Source organism: Xiphophorus hellerii, chromosome 12 (genome assembly GCF_003331165.1).
Source record: "Xiphophorus hellerii strain 12219 chromosome 12, Xiphophorus_hellerii-4.1, whole genome shotgun sequence".
NCBI classification, from domain to species: Eukaryota; Metazoa; Chordata; class Actinopteri; order Cyprinodontiformes; family Poeciliidae; genus Xiphophorus; species Xiphophorus hellerii.
This window is the reverse complement of record NC_045683.1, coordinates 12,301,098-12,316,881: the sequence shown is the minus strand read 5'-3', so window position 1 is coordinate 12,316,881 and position 15,784 is coordinate 12,301,098. Positions and strand designations below refer to the sequence as shown.

The 15,784-nt window shown below is 36.6% G+C and overlaps 2 protein-coding genes across 3 annotated transcripts; one reads left to right on the top strand and one right to left on the bottom strand.

Moving 5' to 3' along the window:
* Positions 1 to 1,007: 1,007 nt before the first annotated feature.
* On the bottom strand, positions 1,008 to 4,792 carry selenop (selenoprotein P). Its single transcript, XM_032577676.1, is given in 6 exon segments — positions 1,008 to 2,661; positions 2,754 to 2,822; positions 2,824 to 2,872; positions 2,972 to 3,184; positions 3,940 to 4,170; positions 4,667 to 4,792. Coding segments are annotated over 5 exon segments (1,176 nt in total). The 5' UTR covers positions 4,143 to 4,170; positions 4,667 to 4,792; the 3' UTR covers positions 1,008 to 2,019.
* Positions 4,793 to 8,611: 3,819 nt separating this feature from the next.
* On the top strand, positions 8,612 to 15,466 carry znf131 (zinc finger protein 131). 2 transcript variants are annotated; one of them, XM_032579383.1, is made up of 9 exons: positions 8,612 to 8,726; positions 9,922 to 10,069; positions 10,495 to 10,596; positions 10,929 to 11,070; positions 11,171 to 11,273; positions 12,472 to 12,630; positions 12,723 to 13,095; positions 13,236 to 13,366; positions 14,616 to 15,466. In XM_032579383.1, exons 2-9 carry the CDS (start codon positions 9,937 to 9,939, stop codon positions 15,138 to 15,140), a joined length of 1,668 nt encoding a protein of 555 aa, XP_032435274.1. In that variant the 5' UTR covers positions 8,612 to 8,726; positions 9,922 to 9,936; the 3' UTR covers positions 15,141 to 15,466. The 2 variants fall into 2 exon arrangements, with proteins under 2 accessions (XP_032435274.1, XP_032435275.1); XM_032579384.1 differs by lacking the exon at positions 8,612 to 8,726 and adding an exon at positions 8,760 to 8,953.
* The last annotated feature ends 318 nt before the right edge of the window (positions 15,467 to 15,784 follow it).

The following is a 15,784-nucleotide window of genomic DNA, read 5'->3' as shown; positions in this document are numbered from 1 at the left end:
TAGACATACAGCCCAACAGGCAGTCCAGCCACATAACACTGAACACAGGGTATTGCACTCACAGACAGATATCAATGCTTTAGTGATTGCATGGAACAAATTTGCTTAAGATGCTCATCCTATGTGGCATCATGACGGTTTTTACTCCATTTAAAAAAAATAAAATAAAAATACTGACAATATATTTTAATCTAAATTGCTATTCTAGGAAGATGGTTTTCTGACTGAGTTCTCAAATTCATGAGGAGGTTTTACTAATATTCAGCCATTATGTTGATCAAAAACAAATGTGTAAAGCTGCAACTGGTCATATTTGATACAGATTTGTTTCCATAAACCTGTAGCAGTTTTCTGAAATGATAAGGTGTTGCATCCGACACCACTGCAAGCAATGACCGTGAATATTCTTATTTTTTCCACATGAATTTTGACGTGACATGTTTGTGCAAGACAGAGGTGACCCTTGAAATGAAATAAATTGAGTCACTTTGGGTAATGACCTGAAATGATGAGGTTCTGTATAAACAGTAATTTTGTGTGTGGCTCATAATAACTGTGGTAGGATCAGGTCAGCAAACAGAACGAACAAGGTGGTTTTATGCTGAGCAGATGCTCAATGCCATCTGCTGATAAATTTGGGAAATGGCATCATTTCTTTTACACACATATCTCAAATATATTCTTAATAGAACAAAATCATTACATCAGTGAATAGAAAAGGAGGTAAAATGGTGGAGACAACAGTGCTGCAGTCAATCAGTTGTTATTGCAGAGCAGAACTACTGACAAAATCTCAAACTTTAAAAAATGCATTCAGTGCTTTGTTGAAGTATTCACACCCCTTGAACGTCTATGTATTTGTCACAACAAAGCCACACAATTTTATATTTTCAAATTATTTTTATGAGATCGTTGTTTTGTTTTTTTTACAAATTAGAATCTGAAAAGTGTGGCATGCATTCCTAATCGGGCCCCCTTTCCTTGATACCCCTAAATGAATGCAATGCTTTTTTTTTTTTTTTTTTTACATATTCTTGAATATTGTCAAGAACAGGCTCTTCACAATATTCTTTATCAAGAACATAAACACAAATTACAAAAGTAAATTGACCATCTTTATTAAACTTTCTATAGTATCATGTCCAAAAACCCCAACACAGTGCAACTCTCTGTGCTAGCATCAGGATTTCCTGGTGACTGTTATCTTCCCACAGAAACCGTCATTAAGCACATTTCATCACACCAATTCACTCTTGTTATCCCTTTCTCTCCATCCAAACAATATAGTTATTTTTTTACGATATCTTGAATAAATGTTAGTCTGAAATATTTAAAATATGTTAAAGCTCATGGATGTTATTAGTGAGAGCAAAACAGAAAGACATTCATGGCAGTAACTGTTATCTTTTCAGGAGTGAGCAATAACAAAAATCTAAACAATAAGATTGCTTTGTAGCATTTGTTTTTCCAGAAATTAACTTGTGCTTTCTGTTAAAACAACTCCACAATGTCGTTTTGTTTTCTTGTAATCTCTAAATTATCATTTTGTGCTTTTTTTCTACTTGCAAATGTTTTCTTCTCTGAAATGTAAAAGGTTTATAATGTTCTTAAACTACTTCCTTCTCTCTCACCTGCCAAACATCAGACAGACGCCACTAGAGCATAGTTTACGCATCTGGTTTCATAACGGAAGGTGAGAACAACATGAAGGAGTCAGTTTATGGACATAATATCCCATTGACCACCTAGAGAGAGGGGGAGGCAATCCATGGTAAAACAAGGCAAGTTAGTTGGAACAGCATAGTTTTATCAAATGTGAAATCCAAAAATTTGAATATTACAGCTGGACGCATTTCGTGTTCTGATCTTTTCCAGCATTTAAATTAAGGATTGATCTTCCCCCTCTCTCAGGGAAATACTTGTTGGTAATAAGAGCACTCGGCCCTAGCATTGATAGCTAACATAAGTTCCAGCTTACAGCTGCTCTCATGCTCAGCTCCCAACACCGGAGGGTCAGGCTCATTGGTCTGGCTGAGGCTGCTGTCATTCAGCAGAAGGCATGCGTCACTGTCAGGTCTCCCTGACATCGGCGGCTGCCTCGCTCGTGAGGCCCTGTCACTGTCAGGAGGCCGGCAGTCCCCCTTCACAGTGTCAGAGCCCGAGCGACTGTTCGCTTCCCGCCTCGCCAAACATCCTGCGTCAGTGTCAGCATCAGCTGGCTTTGGGAGCAGTTTCGTTTTCGGAGCCTGCTGTTCCCTGTCAGGTGAACTTTGACTTTCACTTTCCCTTTTCTGCCACTCAAGGCCTAACAGGGGCTGCTATGGCCTGCTGTAATAACTGCTCTGTGTCCACTGCTTGCTGTAACTGCAGTGAGTCAAAGCCATGCTGACCATGATCCTGCCTAACCCCCTGCTGACTTTGCTCCAAGTCAGAGCCAAAGCCATCACCATTGTGGTTACCATGGTGATGACCATGATGATCAGGGTGGTGCCTATGGTGATGATGACCATGATGGCCATGACCATGATGACCATGACCATGATGACCATGACCATGATGGCGACTGTGGTCAGGTTCTATGTTGTCTCCTACAGCTGCGGGTGCATCTGCATCAGGCTGTGCATTTGGTGTTGCTCTGCATTCCTCTGGAGTCTCAGCAGTCTGCGAAAAAAATCAGAGAATGCAAAAAGGGTTTTATTTTTAATTTCCAGTACTCACAACATGTTCCAGTGAAGTCATTTCATCTCTTTTACCTCATGTGAGCAGGCGCCACACTTGCGATTGCAGTAGGCTTCTTTGATCGCACTCTCAATATAGCCCATGTCCAATAACAGAATAAGGAAGGGAAATATGGTCGGTAAGACGGCCGCACCTAAGGTTACAAAGATAAAAAAAACATTGTGAGACAAGGGATAGTGTTTAACTCCATACTCCTCCACTCTATAAAATACATTTGAAGCACATAACAAACCTGTCATAGATGATGAAGTCGTCTTTCTTTCCATTCAGGGCCTGCCAAACATCAGGTTGTTGTTCACCCTGTTTGTACAGTGAGATCTTATCTGACAGCCTTTGAGCCAGTAGGGGGTGGAGCCGCTGGGCTTGCTCCCCCTGGTGGTTGATGACCATGTAAACCACGTCATTCAGTCCCTGAGTCTCCAATTTCTGGCGCAGACCATCAATTCTGTGTGGAAAATGCACAACGGAACGTAGAGTTGATTTATATTAGAAAGTACTATGTTTATTAAGAACGTAAGAAAGTTGTGTTTGAATATTCATTCCCTTGAATATTCACTTCTTGGACAAAGGACAATTATTTATTAATTTTTTTCAGAGGGGTGTAATTTTATTTCTTTAGTTAATATTTTTTTATTTTATTTCAGAACTTTATTGAACCCCTTTTATCCAGAATTGTGCCTTCGAACACTAAATGAACATGTCTTCAAATAATTGTATGGAATCATCTACCTCTGGTTTGATAGGATTTGTAGTCCTATCAAACCATTACTGTTAGAATTGTATTAAATAGGTTATACCTGCTACTTATTTTTGCGGCAGCCATGATAACCTACTGAACTGGCTGCTTGTACACCCGGCCAAACAGCGTCAGGGGGTGTTCTCCTAGTATTTCCATCTTAAAAGTGTATTTGTAAGCCTTTCCAGACCGACAGATCTCAATGACTTTGTTTCTTATCTGGTCTTGAGTTACTTTAGATCTGGGCACATGTTGCTTTTTGAGATCTTTCGACCTATACTTAATATAAGATAGGTTCTACTTAAGTGACTTCTTCATTATCCTGACCTTCCACATAAATTAAATATGGCAGCAGTCAGGATTTCAGAGTGTTTTTTTCTGAGTTGTACTTTGCTGCTTACTTTGGTATTTTTTAATTAAAAGTGAAAGAAAATAGAGCATAACAAACTGGGGCTGATCCATACCTGGAGGCCTGCACCAAGCAAAACAGTCAGGTGGCTTGTAACAGGGCAACCACTGTTACTTGGCCTGCTGTGCCCTTCATCGGTTCCACCTCCCCGATCGTCCATGTCGATGGGGGCTGACAGCGAGGCCCGCCGCCCTCACTCTCTGCACCGCCCCCATGGAGCAGGCAGAGCGTGAGGAGCAAGCTCAGGCGCACCCACATCCCTCTGGCGCCTCCTCCCTGCCCCAGTCTGAAAGTACAGAAGGTAGGAGGAGTGAAATTAAGGAAGAAGTGAAAAACAAAATGAGAAGAAACAATTTTGTCAAACTCAGCAGAAAAAAGCTAGATGAATGCATATGAAATCAAAATTCATGTGGATAACAATTTTTCCCCCTTGAATCGAACCCACTTCAATTGCATTAAAACGTTTAAAAGCACTGAAAGATTTCCTCAAAGTTTCACTTTACCTCAATGTTTATAGATTAAGTTTAAACTGAAACAAGGAGAAAAAAATCTATCTCTAATGTCAAGTTTTCACTTCTTTTCTACGTACACGATCGTCTGAAAGTTATATCAGTGCAAAAATTACAAGATCTAAAAAACTAAATTATGTGCACTTAGCAAAACCTTTGCAATGTGAAATACATTCCTTATGTTAAGATTGTTCTATTCATACAGGATAAGGATCAAAGTTAACTCAAGCCAGAAGTTGTTGTTTTTTTTTTTTTGAGGAATCGGCCACTTACCCTTTGTTTAAAGTAATGCTTTGCCTCTGCTGTGCTCTGCTTTCTCTGCAAGTCTTCGAACAAAAACATGCCTCCTCCTTTGCTCCCCCCCCTTTTATACTCAGCCTGTTGTTTTTCCTCTGTAGATGGAGGACAAAGTTCAGTTCCCTCTGCTGATGTCAACACTTTTCTCTGGTTAAAAAAGTCACAGTGCATGAAATCCTCTAGTTAAGAGGAAACAGAGCATGAAAAATATTTTGCTGCAACTGAAAATTTTGAGGAAACAAATGTGTGTGCAGAAAAAACATTTTTGCTTGACTTGTTAATGTATTCTATATCAACTCTAAAGAAAGAGAAAGGGATCAAATTGTATTTTTCTTTTATTTTTTTAAATGAATGTAAAATAAAATTTTGATTAAGACCTGAGGAATCATATATTAATTTCTTGCAGCAGTGGAGAAGTGAAAAGAACATTCTGGAGGCCGTCCAGAATGTTTCCAGATAAACACAAGTGGAAGGGGGTTTCGCAATATGCACAAGTTGCTTTGCTTCAGCTGTCACTGGAACAAATGCTCCACTTTAATTCACAGATGTAGCCTGTAAACAAAGTATACATTTATAGAATTGCACAGACTGCTAGATGTCTGTGAAGAACTCAACTGCACATTTTACTTATTGGAAAATTTGTTACGTAAGGCTTAATATGGAGGCTAATAAGAGAATACCAAGGCAATAAACTGATGCAAAGCAGTAATCTCATTGACACTGAAAGATAATATTATATAAAGTAGCTGTAAAGACTATCACTATGCAGTCAGGCAATTTCATCCCCCCACCAATGAAGGACACCCAACTGACAGTGGAAGTGAGAACACTGCTTGGAGATAAACGAAGACAAGAACAATTTAACAGCGTAATCTTAACTGAAAGCTTACAATAGTTTAGATTTAACTTTTTTCTGGAAACTTAAATAACCAAGTGGTCTGAAACATTAACCAATCCTAAGACACTGCAACAGGCTTAAAATCCAGTAGACATGACTCGGATGACTGAGAATTATACACAGAAACTTTCCAAAGCCAATGTTTACATGTTTTGAGGATCACTAAACTGGTCTAACACCAAACTGTGAAAAGGTTTCACTTAGCACAGTTAGTGAAACCTTAGCTCCAAATGAAGAACCAAATGAATCCCCTCACATATAATTTTTAATCAAGATAATTGGAGGATCTGAAATTAATTGATCACAATCCATTTTATGTAGACAAAAACACCAACATTTTCAAACAAGTAATCTCATTGAAACTATATATAATGTATATAGTGTCAATGAGTATATATATATATATATATATATATATATATTCAGCCTGCACACTGTTTCTTTTAATTCACTGTAATTTAATGATTAAGGAATGGAATAATTATAAAATTTGCTGAGTTTTGGCCCCTTATGTTTCTTTATGAGTGGATTTAGTGTGTGTAATGTTCTTATCGACCCATTCGCGCTTGTTAAGAATTGCATAAGATGCAAAGTAAAAAGTCTTCTTTGAAAACAGAACTATGTGTGCTGCTACAGTGCGGTTTATATTTATAGTGATTTTATATTAAAACCTGAGTGACTACAACATCCACCCACAATGCAAAGCCAGATTGAGGTTACACAGTGCAATTTGTAGGATTTAAGTAATGCTGTAGTGATACTGTACAGAGTAGGTGAGAACTTGTTTTGCAAATGTGGTGCTGTTGTGACTAGTACCTATGAATGCAATTTGATCAGCTTAGAGACATGTGGCAACTTGACCTGAGCTTCAAAATATCATGTCATGTCTGAATTAGTTCTATTGAGTTATTTATTTAGAGAATATGCCCAGTACCTTTTTATCCAGAACAAGATGACCTGTAAACAATCTGTAAAATAAATAGTAGAGACATAAACATTTTTCTTAGATCGAATATTTCTACTGAGATTATTGACATAGAATTCACACCAGATGTTGATAGCAAAAGAAATTATGGAAAAAATATTGGACTAACATGGTAAATACTATAAATATTTAACATTCGAAGAACAGGATGTGTAAAATGACATACGTACTACATACATACTAATTTCTTAATGTTCTTAATATAACATTAAGAAATTAGTTGAAGTCGGTCAGCTTTTAGAAAGCATACATGCTGGTTTGTGAAAATCAATACAAGCTGCTTTAATATTAACTGAAGGCCTATAGAAAGATTTCTTATTATCAAGATTTTGCAAAGTGCTTGGATTGGTAAAAGTATACTTATTATCTGTGTCATTTTAGGCCTGTTCCCATAGCTTGATTGGCTTTGATTTCTTTGTATGTATTTATTCCTCAGGTCCTTGCTGACATCGGGTGTATAATTTAAGTCAATGACTCCATTGGAAATATTTAAACTGACACAAACATTGACATGTTAAATACATACAGTATGTTACCCAGTATATTACAGTCCGTATGGGTAAATGTGTAGTACCTTAGAATCTGCATTGGGAAGAATAATGCAATATACAGTATATATATATATATATATATATATATATATATATATAAAGGTTTATTTGAGGTCTGTTTATGATGCTAAACTTGTGTTTTGTGCATTTGACAGAATGCACAAAACAAATTCTGTCAATGTGTTTTATTTATTATATAAATAATAGCATTATTTATATAATACTAAATACAAAATGAATAGTATTATATAAATGAATCAATATTATCACTCATGTGATTCAAGTACTATTGCTCAAAAAAGTTCATGATGTTAAAAGAACTCTGTATACACCTTCCATATCAGGACCTTTGGTTCTGTAGGGTCAGATACAGGTAATCCAGTACTCAGCTGGCCTCAATATACTGTTAAGACGTCACTGTTGTGTGGAACTGAGTTGTAAACTGATTACATGTCCATCATAAAGATGTAAAACCTTTGATCTTCTAGATTCATAAAATCTTTACATTCTGAAAAGAATGTTTTTATGATCAGATCTCAAGCTAAACATTTTTTAAATTAAGCATTATGATGTAGTAAGTAATTTTATTTAAACTTAAATAAAATGTAAAGTGTGTAATCTTAAACCTGATGCAGTCTAATAAGCTTTCCATTAGACTCTAAGTTTTTTTGTGCACATAAGTGGGCTGAGTTTGAATACATGATTCTCATGAAACCTAAAATAGTGTTTACACCCACATTAATGGGTTTTTTTTCATTCCATTTCTCCTTCATAATGAAAAAAATCAACATATTTGCACTGTGTACTTCTTTTTTAGAAAATATCTCAAATGACAGGACATCTCAAATGTATAAACAATCCCATTAAAAAGGCAGATTTTTGTTTAATAAAAACAGAAACAGTGATACATCCTACACATGATGGTGATTGCATAATTGTTTTAGCCTGAGTCCCAAGCAACTTGCCGAGGGCTGTGGATAAGACATATCCTCACAATCAGTAACAGATTTGGAGAACTATTGTAAGGCAAAGTGGGCAAATATTTACATGTTGCTGTTGCACATTTTTATGCTCAGGTAGTACATTTTGTTTTAGCTTTTCAACAGACAAATACATTTGTGAATTCTAGTATTTCAAAGAATAACCATAAAAAAGAGGTGAAATAAATGAAATAAAAACATAATTTATAAAACTAATTCAGAATCAACACATATTTAAAAACTAGATTTTTACATATATATCTATATATGATATATATATATATATATATATATATATATATATATATATATATATATATATATATATATATATATATATATATATATATATATATATATATATATATATATATATATATAATACACCTACTAAAACTAGTAGTTACAGTAGAAAATGTTGATTCCCATTTGTGATTTCTTGGCATTTACCTTTGTCACTAAGCAACGCTACAAGGCGTCCTTCTTTTGTTTGCAAAGGCTTCTGGGAAACTGAGGCCTGTGGGCCACAACGACCGCCCTTTCTCGAGCAACGAGAGTAGAACAGCGCCGTGGGAAATATAATCGCAAAGCTACTTTTTAAAACAGTGTACAACTACTTGAGGTATGTCAAGCGATGCTTTTCGACGCATTCTTCGACCCACAGTAGTTAAAATCAGGATATCTGTCTGGTAAAAGTGTATTTTAATGCGCGGATTGATGACGTAATGTTGATTGTCAAACGCGAAATGGCGAGTGTGCTAGGAGGCCCGTTAGCAGCAGAAAACAGGATTTTTATTACACTTTTTAACTTACCATATGGAGACAGTTGTTGCATTTTATCAACGCTGGGTAAGTTCAGCGGTAGTTGTATGCGGTGGATGTGTGTATATAAATGTATATTTTATTCATCTCTGTGGGGCAGGGTACGAATCTAAGCTAGCAAAGATGTTTAGCTAGTTAAATAAGCTCCATGTGTCAACAGCAAGGAAAGCAATTTCTTTCTAGAACACAAGTTTTTTACGAAATTAAACCTGGCAAAGTAGTAGATGTTTTAGTAGACGTACTGCTAACAAATAGCATGTCATTAGTCGGGATGCAAACAACAAAATTGTTCTATAACAGACATACACTTGCTAAACAGAACATTACAAAACACGTAATGCCAGGGTCAAAATCTACTTTAAACATTCTAGGGTATATTTCGTGTAATATCCAAGTAAGGAAAGCAAAGCTTAGCTTTTAGGCCAATACACTTTCTTATGGATAATAAGCCAGAACTAACTTATAACCATTGTGTTCTTTCTATGGAAAGAGTTCACAGTGCTTTTTTTGTAATGTGCATGAGATATACAGTACATGTCAGTTTTAGGACAAAGTCAGTACTTCACATTAAGGAGAGAGCAGACATAGATAGGCACTTAATGGGCAAATATAAGATGATTCACGTTATTAATTACACATTTTAATAAGGTACATTTAAGCTGTTTTGTTTTGTTGTCCTTTGATGACAAAGGAGTGGCTTCATATAGGAGAGATGATGAGCTCATATTTCAACTCTAATCTTATTAGACAATTATCATTACTGGTAGCCAGTCCTAGTGTGTGTTCCCTATGGAGTTAGTAGACTCATATGTTAACTGTGAGATTTCCAAAAGATTGCCACTACCCAATTTCCCGATACATCTCTAGTTTTTAGTGTCTGCTTTCCTAAAGCAAATTTTAGCAGTACCGTTTGTCTGTAAGAGATGTCAAGTAACTGTGTAGCTACTTGACATTCACACTCAGAACTGTCTGTCCATGTGCCTCTGTTTTTGCAGGGCAGGGTCAGGTGAATGATGGCGGCGGGGGCAGAGGTGGAGGTGAATGGAGGCAGCGAGTACCCGGGGCTCTACAAAGTCATGATGGACAAACTAAACGAACAGCGACAATTGGATCAGTTTACAGATATCACTCTCATAGTGGATGGTATGTACAGTTGTAGATTTATATCTTTTTTCTATTTCCACACTGCCATGCAGTTCAAAAAGGTAAATTGCTGTAGCTTTATTTTGTAATGTCCAGTTGAAGCTGTTTTTGTATTATTATAAAGTCAAGTTTGCTAGCATTTTATCAAACTGTCACTGTTATTCTGGTTCTGTGAAGAAAACTGAGCTGTATAGTCATTGTTGGGCTTTACACAGACCCCTGTATTTTTGTGTTTGAGTCACATTTGCATGTCATCTGTTCTGTGGGCATGAGTACTATTCCAAAATATATCTTATTGAAAGCCAACTAAAAGTTATAAAATGCTTCTTCCAGCTGTGGTTACCCAAGTGTTTCCTGGAAATTATTTGTATGGTAAAACGCTATTATTCTGCAAAGTAAATTTGCATATTGGTTGCTTGTTGCAGGACACCACTTCAGAGCTCATAAAGCTGTGTTGGCAGCATGCAGTCAGTTTTTCCACAAGTTCTTTCAGGATTTCACCCAGGAACCTCTGGTGGAGATCGAAGGTATTCAGTGTTTCTGTTAAATCCCAGTTAAAGAATGAGCAGCCATGCCTTCACATAGAAGCAAAGTCAACTTTGAAAGTGAAACCTTTGTGTATGTTATTATTGCGGTTGCAGGTTTTGCTCTGGTAGATAAATGATGTCATAGCATTTTGTAAATGAGGTAAAAAAGCATGCTAACTATGAAAACAATAGCTAGTATTTTTGTTCCTATTATAAACTTTTAGGTGAACAAAAATGTATCTTTTTTTTTATAAGATACAAAAATGCAGTTAGATGTTTTGTATTCCATGTGTTTCGTATTACATACTCACTGGTCCTCTGACATTTTTTAGGAGTTAGCAACACAGCGTTTCGCCAGCTGATGGAGTTCACGTACACAGCCACACTAGTGATATCTGGGGAGGAAGAGGCACTCGATGTGTGGAAAGCTGCTGAATACCTTCAAATGCAGGAAGCCATCAAAGCACTCAAGAAGTAAAACATAAGCAGAATAACCAGTCGTCTTGTACTGATAGACTCTCATGCCTGAGTGATGATCATTAAATAACAGTGTGATTTTTTTTTCTTTTTGAAGAATAAATTCCTCATCGACAACAAAGAGCATTGCTAAGAAGAGGACGATTGCAGAGACGTCTAATGTGATTACAGAAACCTTACCGACAGTGGAGGGAGAGCAGGTTGGTGTTTATGTGTAATTCTGGTTAAAGGTGTGCATACATTCATCAGTGTGTGCACAAGTTCAAATTTACTGGTGATGTTGTTAAACATGATTGTAATGTAGTTAATTCATCCTTTTTGTGCAAAACAACTAGTCCACTAACAGGTAACGATGCTACCCTGCTTTAGTTAAATTTTTTTCCCCTTGATTTTCCAAACCTTTTTCTTGCTTTTGTGCCAAATAGCTCAATATCTGATCTGGCCATCCATCCATCCATCCATTTTCTGTACACCCTTGTCCCTTAGAGGGGTCGGGAGGGGTGCTGGTGCCTATCTCCAACTAAAGTTCCGGGCAAGAGGCGGGGTCTGATCTGGCCATAAAACACAACATTAGAAAAATGGCAAATCACAATATTATTGTTGAATATTGCAATATCAGTTGTGATAACCCAAACCCTCACACTTCTTGTTCTTTTACATCATCTTGATAACTTAGTCATTCTCCTTGTGCTTTAGCATTGTGTCACTAATGTAGGCATTAAAGATAATGAAAGATCATCAGAGCTGGAAGACGCTGACTTTAGAGCAATTTTCTTGGTCGGCATCTTCTCAGACAGTGTTGACTGAATTTTTTTTTTATGTGGACAGTGACACTAGAGACAATTAGTGGTACCTGAGATTTTCTTTTGAACACCCTCACTAACTTCCTTTTACAAAATTTTTCAGAAGGACGATATTCTCAAACACACAAATACTGGGATTTGGAGTGGTTAACTTAGGTTTACATAAGGCTTATGGAATGGCCTTCACCTAAACTCTAATGGAAATATCTGCTCTCTGCAAATCAATCAACCAGTTTAAATGAACTCTGACATTTTTGAGGAAGAGTAGGCCAATATCTGGCCAAAAATATACCAAAAACAACAAAAAGTAGTCAAGTGGCAGCTTGCTAAAGAATATTTAATCAAATATTAATGGGCATGCTGTTTATGAATATTTGATTCTTTACATACAATTGTTATGCAGTTAAGAGTAAATCTATAGTTTTTTCAGCTTTTTACAATGAGCTATTGTTTGCAAAAATCTCCAAAGTTGTTGCTTGTGACATCATTTCACATTGGAAATACAAATACATTAATAAAAGCCATAAGCATATGACATTTAAGCTGATGATTACCTTAATTAAAGGTATGGATTAAATGTTTTGTTGTCCTCTAGGTGGAGATTGAAGTGGTGGAGACCGGAATGGAGGAGGTGGTGGATGGAAAAACTGCTCAAGCTGCATCAGATGACTCTGCTTTGGCTCTTCTAGCTGACATAACTAGCAAATACCAGCAGGGGGAGCCAACAATTCATGTGATCAAGAAGGATGAAGAGGTATATATTTTGTATTATTATTAATTTCTTAAATATGCATATACTTGTCCTTGGGAAAGCATTCTCTACAAATATCAGTGTTTACTTTACAGGAGGTCCTGTATCAGGAGGAAACCGTGACAGCCTCCAAAGTACTGGAGAACGTTGAAGTCGTAGAAGTCCAGATCTCCCAAGGAGACATCTTCCGCTGCAGCAAGTGCGACCGTAGTTTTAAGTTGTACTATCATCTCAAGCAGCACCTGAAAACTCACCTGGGTTCTATGGAGAAGCCTCATGTGTGTAACCACTGTGGCAAAGCTTACACACGGGAGGGCGCCCTGAAGCAGCACATCAGCACGTTTCATTTTGACGCAGAGGAACTGTCTCGAGGGCAGAAAATTCAAAAGAAAGTGCACATCTGTGAATACTGTAAGAAGCACTTTGACCACTTTGGCCACTTTAAGGAGCACTTACGGAAGCACACTGGTGAGAATTGAAATATGAAACCAAAAAAGCTCAATTTAAGTTACTAATTTTACCTGGACTCTATTCATAATTTCTTATTTATACAGCCATTCTATAATTATATCTGCAGCTTTAGCATTTTTGGGCTTTTATATTTTCAGGTGAAAAGCCTTATGAGTGTCCAGATTGTCATGAGCGATTTGCAAGGAACAGCACATTGAAGTGCCATATGGCCGCCTGTCAGAACGGAGCAGGAGCCAAGAAAGGACGAAAGAAGCTCTACGAATGCCAGGTACAGCTTGCCAATTATTTTTTCCTTTGTTAAAACAATGTTTTAATATTTGTTTATGTAGAAAGAAATAATGCTCATACAACTGCCGCAGAAACCTCTGAATCTGTAAATCTTTGATCTGCTGTTGCAGATCTTTAGCTGGTTCAAATCTTTCTTTATTATTAATTATAGTTCTTAGAATTTTTTTTTCCTAGTTTTGGCAGAAATTGGAAATGTTTATTTTTTCAATAAAATGTTTTAATGGCAAAGACCAAAAAGAACAAAGATTTTTCTCTAAAACGGCTGAAAGCTACAGAGCCGTCTGTCTCAACACGCAATGTCTAGAGACACAGTAAAATCCTTCATGTTTAGGATCTGAGATATCAACAATTAAACACAACTGAAAACTCTTTTCAAAGACATTTCAATAACGTGTCTTTTTATTGTTTTTATTTTCAATGAGATTCATTCAGAAAAATAAACAATAAAGGTGCAATTTAGTTTTGTTGTACCCTTTCAATTCTTTGGAAGCTTCAAACAATTGAATTTATTAGTATTGGTTAGTGTTACTAGCCAATTAGCAGTTAGCTGCTGTCAATTTTTTTGGAAAACATTGACAGCATTTCCTGATACAGCATGTTCAATAAAAAAATACTCTTCAAAAAGTTTAAATACACCAACATTGCAGTTGTGAGTTTAGCTTCCTGGTTTCTCCTGAAGTTTCACAAAAATGGAGGCCAGAAGACACAGTAAACATGCTCCTGTAGAAGATAGCGTTTTTGTTTTAGAACTTTTAACTGCTTTGTGTCTTCAGACTTCATTATTAACACTGCACTAATACTGAAAATAGCTCTTTTCTGTCTGTACAACTTCAGTAACCAGGGGGCATTATCACAAAATTCAGTACTCATTCATTTGTCAGTGCATCTCTCATTTATTATTTTAGCATTGCTAATGCACATTTGTGAATATAGTTAAATCGGCTGTGTATACAAACATCCTTAAACGTTAAAAAAAATCAAATATTTGAATCTTTTTTGCACCAGTATTATTGTACGGTAATATAATTAAGTATGGCTGCAAGTGTTCACTAACCTTAACACATTTAGATTTTAAATACAGGTCATACTAAAACATTGTTTTGCGGTGTAAACAAGTTGAATAGTGTTCTTTATACTTTGCTTTTTCAGCAGAAATGCAGAATATGCCAGTATTAATTGGTTCAAATCTTTAATTTATCATTAAGTCTTCAAACTTTTTTTCCCATCAGGTCTGCAGTAGCGTGTTTATAAGCTGGGACCAGTTCAAGGAGCATCTTATGTGCCACACGGGGGACAAGCCAAACCATTGCACCATGTGTGACCTATGGTTCACTGACGCCAAAGAACTTAAAACGCATCTCAAAGACGTACATTCTATTGAGGATAAGTCTATGGAGCAGGTGGTCCTCACCGACTCGGCTGCAACTGCCGCTCTCACCATAGCGACACAAAGCATAGGAGGCACTGAAACCGTCCTGCTGGACGATGGCATTCACGTCGAACATGTTACTGTGGAGCCTGTGGACGTAATGCAAATGGAGGAGACGACAACAGTCGTAGTGGAAGATGGAGGAGTGGGGGGGATATGTGAGGAGGACCTGGAGAGACTAAAGCAGGCTGGGTTGCAGATCCAAGTGGTCCATGTGAACACAGCTTCAGTTGATGAGCACCAAGTGGTCAACTCCGAGGTGGAAGTAGAGATTGAGGATGAAATTGTGAACCTAGAGGAAGCTGAACAAGCAGTAGCTGTATGAGAATAAAACAAGGATTGTCTTAATGTACCTTAAAAAAAGGTCTTTCCAAATCAAGCAGAAGAAACTTTTCTACTGCAGACAACTTATTTTTTTAATGGAATCCTGCATGTGGGATATACCACATATCTGTATAATCACCTGTCACATTGAATGTCCATGTCTGAACTTCTCTGAATCTTTTGAGAGATTTGCAATATCAAGATTTCTTTAAAATATTGTATTTATTTTAAACGTGTTTTCCACCCCATAACTTGAGTCTTCAGGACTCCAACAAACCATTTTTCTCTGCTTATTTTTTCTCAATAAATTGCTGATGTCAAATCAGATCACTCGCAGTGTGCTTTGGGAAACTTCAGAGATGTTGGTAAATATTTGTAAATTAGGAATTTGATTTTCAGCCAGTGTTTTTTTTTTTTTTTTAATACCTCCATAGTGAAAATAAAAAATCTGACATTTTTGTACTTTAGGACTTGGACAACACAATTTACAATTTACTTACAATTTACTTTAATACACTACTAAGTATTCTGACTTTATGCAGAGGGTGAAATTCAAAGATTCAATTCAGCTTGAAATAATTCACAACAAAGGATAATTGAAACTGAATAAGCTTTAGGAACAGCCACAATAAAAGTCTTATTTCC